General features: G+C 70.2%; 2 protein-coding genes across 2 annotated transcripts in view; one reads left to right on the top strand and one right to left on the bottom strand.

Annotated features, from left to right (window-relative positions):
• LOC131224283 (uncharacterized) overlaps positions 1-311 on the bottom strand; it is an 891-nt gene extending 580 nt beyond the window's left edge. Inside the window, exon 1 of the mRNA XM_058219808.1 lies at positions 72-311. Coding sequence (XP_058075791.1) covers positions 72-311 — 240 coding nt within the window. The remainder of the gene's footprint in view (positions 1-71) is intronic.
• Positions 310-1,123, top strand: LOC131224284 (uncharacterized). The gene is made up of 2 exons (XM_058219809.1): positions 310-545; positions 658-1,123. The coding sequence occupies exons 1-2, from the start codon at positions 310-312 to the stop codon at positions 1,121-1,123; spliced, it is 702 nt and encodes a 233-aa protein (XP_058075792.1).
• The last annotated feature ends 1,377 nt before the right edge of the window (positions 1,124-2,500 follow it).

The raw sequence follows: 2,500 nt of genomic DNA on the forward strand, positions 1-2,500 counted from the left end.
GCCCAGGGCAGCACGGTAGCACGCTGGCACGCCCAGGGCAGCACGGCAGCAGCACGCTAGCACGCTGGCACGCCCAGGGCAGCACGGTAGCACGCTGGCACGCCCAGGGCAGCACGGTAGCACGCTGGCACGCCCAGGGCAGCACGGTAGCACGCTGGCACGCCCAGGGCAGCACGGTAGCACGCTGGCACGCCCAGGGCAGCACGGCAGCACGCTGGAGCGCCCAGGGCAGCACGGTAGCACGCTGGCACGCCCAGAGCAGCACGGTAGCACGCTGGCACGCCCAGAGCAGCACGGCAACATGCTGGCATGCCCAGGGCAGCACGGCAGCACGCTGGAGCGCCCAGGGCAGCACGGCAGCAGCACAGCAGCACGCTGGCACGCCCAGAGCAGCACGGCAGCACGCTGGCATGCCCAAGGCAGCACGGAAGCACGCAGGCACGCCCAGAGCAGCACGGCAGCACGCTGGCATGCCCAGGGCAGCACGGTAGCACGCTGGAGCACCCAGGGCAGCACGGCAGCAGCACGCTGGCACGCCACGGCGGGCAAGGCATCATCGAGGCAAATTAGACGGTGGACAGGTACGCCGCGCTAACTGGGCAGGGCAACGTCGGGGCGACTTAGGCGGCGGACAGGGACGCCATGCTAAGCGGGCAGGTCATCGTCGGGGCAAAATAGGCGGTGGCCGCGGCGCCGTGCTAGGCGGGCGGGGCTACTGCCACAGCGGGCAAGGCATCGTCGGGGCAAATTAGGCGGCGGACAGGGACGCCGTTCTAAGCGGGCAGGGCATCGTCAGGGCAAATTAGGCGGCGGACAGGGATGCCGTGCTAAGCGGGCAGGGTCACGTCGGGGCGACTTAGGCGGCGGACAGGGACGCCGTGCTAAGCGGGCAGGGCATCGTCGGGGCGAATTAGGCGGCGGCTCGGGGCGCCGTGCTAGGCGGGCGGGGCTACTGCCACGGTGGGCAAGGCATCGTCCGGGCAAATTAGGCGGCGGACAGGGACGCCGTGCTAAGCGGGCGGGGCCACGTCGGGGCGACTTAGGCGGCGGACAGGGACGCCGTGCTAAGCGGGCAGGGCATCTTCGTGGCGAATTAGGCGCCGTGCTAAGCAGGCGGGGCTAGTGCCACGGCGGCCAGGGGCGCCGTGCTAAGCGGGCGGTGCGAGTGCCACGGTGGGCAAGGCATCGTCGGGGCTAATTAGGCGGCGGACGGGGACGCCGAGCTAAGCGTGCAGCGCATCATCGGGGCGAATTAGGCGGCGGGCAGGGGCGCCGTGCTAGTGCCACGGCGGGCAAGGCATCTTCGGGGCGAATTCGCCGTGCCAAGCGGGCGGGGCTAGTGCCACGGCGGGCAAGGCATCGTCCAGGTGAGTCTCCTACGTTACTCACTACGCAAGTGCGCGAGTGCGCGAAGTGCGCCAGTCGCCAGCGCCTGCGCCGCCCGCCCGCCGACGCGCGCGCGCGCGTATTTTTCGGTGGGGAGCGGCGATGGGCGCTGGCAAAGCTGCGCAACTGAAATAGTATATATTTCCCAGGGTCGGCCGCGAATTAGGCGGCGGGGAGGGGCGTCGTCGGGCCGAATTTGGCGCCGTGCTAAGCGGGCTGGGCTAGTGCCACGGCGGGCGGGGGCGCCGTGCTAAGCGGGCGGTGCGAGTGCCACGGTGGGCAAGGCATCGTCGGGGCTAATTAGGCGGCGGACGGGGACGCCGAGCTAAGCGTGCAGCGCATCATCGGGGCGAATTAGGCGGCGGGCAGGGGCGCCGTGCTAGTGCCACGGCGGGCAAGGCATCTTCGGGGCGAATTCGCCGTGCCAAGCGGGCGGGGCTAGTGCCACGGCGGGCAAGGCATCGTCCAGGTGAGTCTCCTACGTTACTCACTACGCAAGTGCGCGAGTGCGCGAAGTGCGCTAAGTGCGCCAAGTGCGCCAGTCGCCAGCGCCTGCGCCGCCCGCCCGCCGACGCGCGCGCGCGCGTATTTTCTGTGGGGAGCGGCGATGGGCGCTGGCAAAGCTGCGCAACTGAAATAGTATATATTTCCCACGGTCGGCCGCGAATTAGGCGGCGGGGAGGGGCGTCGTCGGGCCGAATTTGGCGCCGTGCTAAGCGGGCTGGGCTAGTGCCACGGCGGCGGGGGCGCCGTGCTAAGCGGGCGGTGCGAGTGCCACGGTGGGCAAGGCATCGTCGGGGCTAATTAGGCGGCGGACGGGGACGCCGAGCTAAGCGTGCAGCGCATCATCGGGGCGAATTAGGCGGCGCGCAGGGGCGCCGTGCTAGTGCCACGGCGGGCAAGGCATCTTCGGGGCGAATTCGCCGTGCCAAGCGGGCGGGGCTAGTGCCACGGCGGGCAAGGCATCGTCCAGGTGAGTCTCCTACATTACTCACTACGCAAGTGCGCGAGTGCGCGAAGTGCGCCAAGTGCGCCAGTCGCCAGCGCCTGCGCCGCCCGCCCGCCGACGCGCGCGCGCGCGTATTTTCTGTGGGGAGCGGCGATGGGCGCTGGC

This window comes from Magnolia sinica, chromosome 13 (genome assembly GCF_029962835.1).
Source record: "Magnolia sinica isolate HGM2019 chromosome 13, MsV1, whole genome shotgun sequence".
Lineage (NCBI taxonomy): Eukaryota > Viridiplantae > Streptophyta > Magnoliopsida > Magnoliales > Magnoliaceae > Magnolia > Magnolia sinica.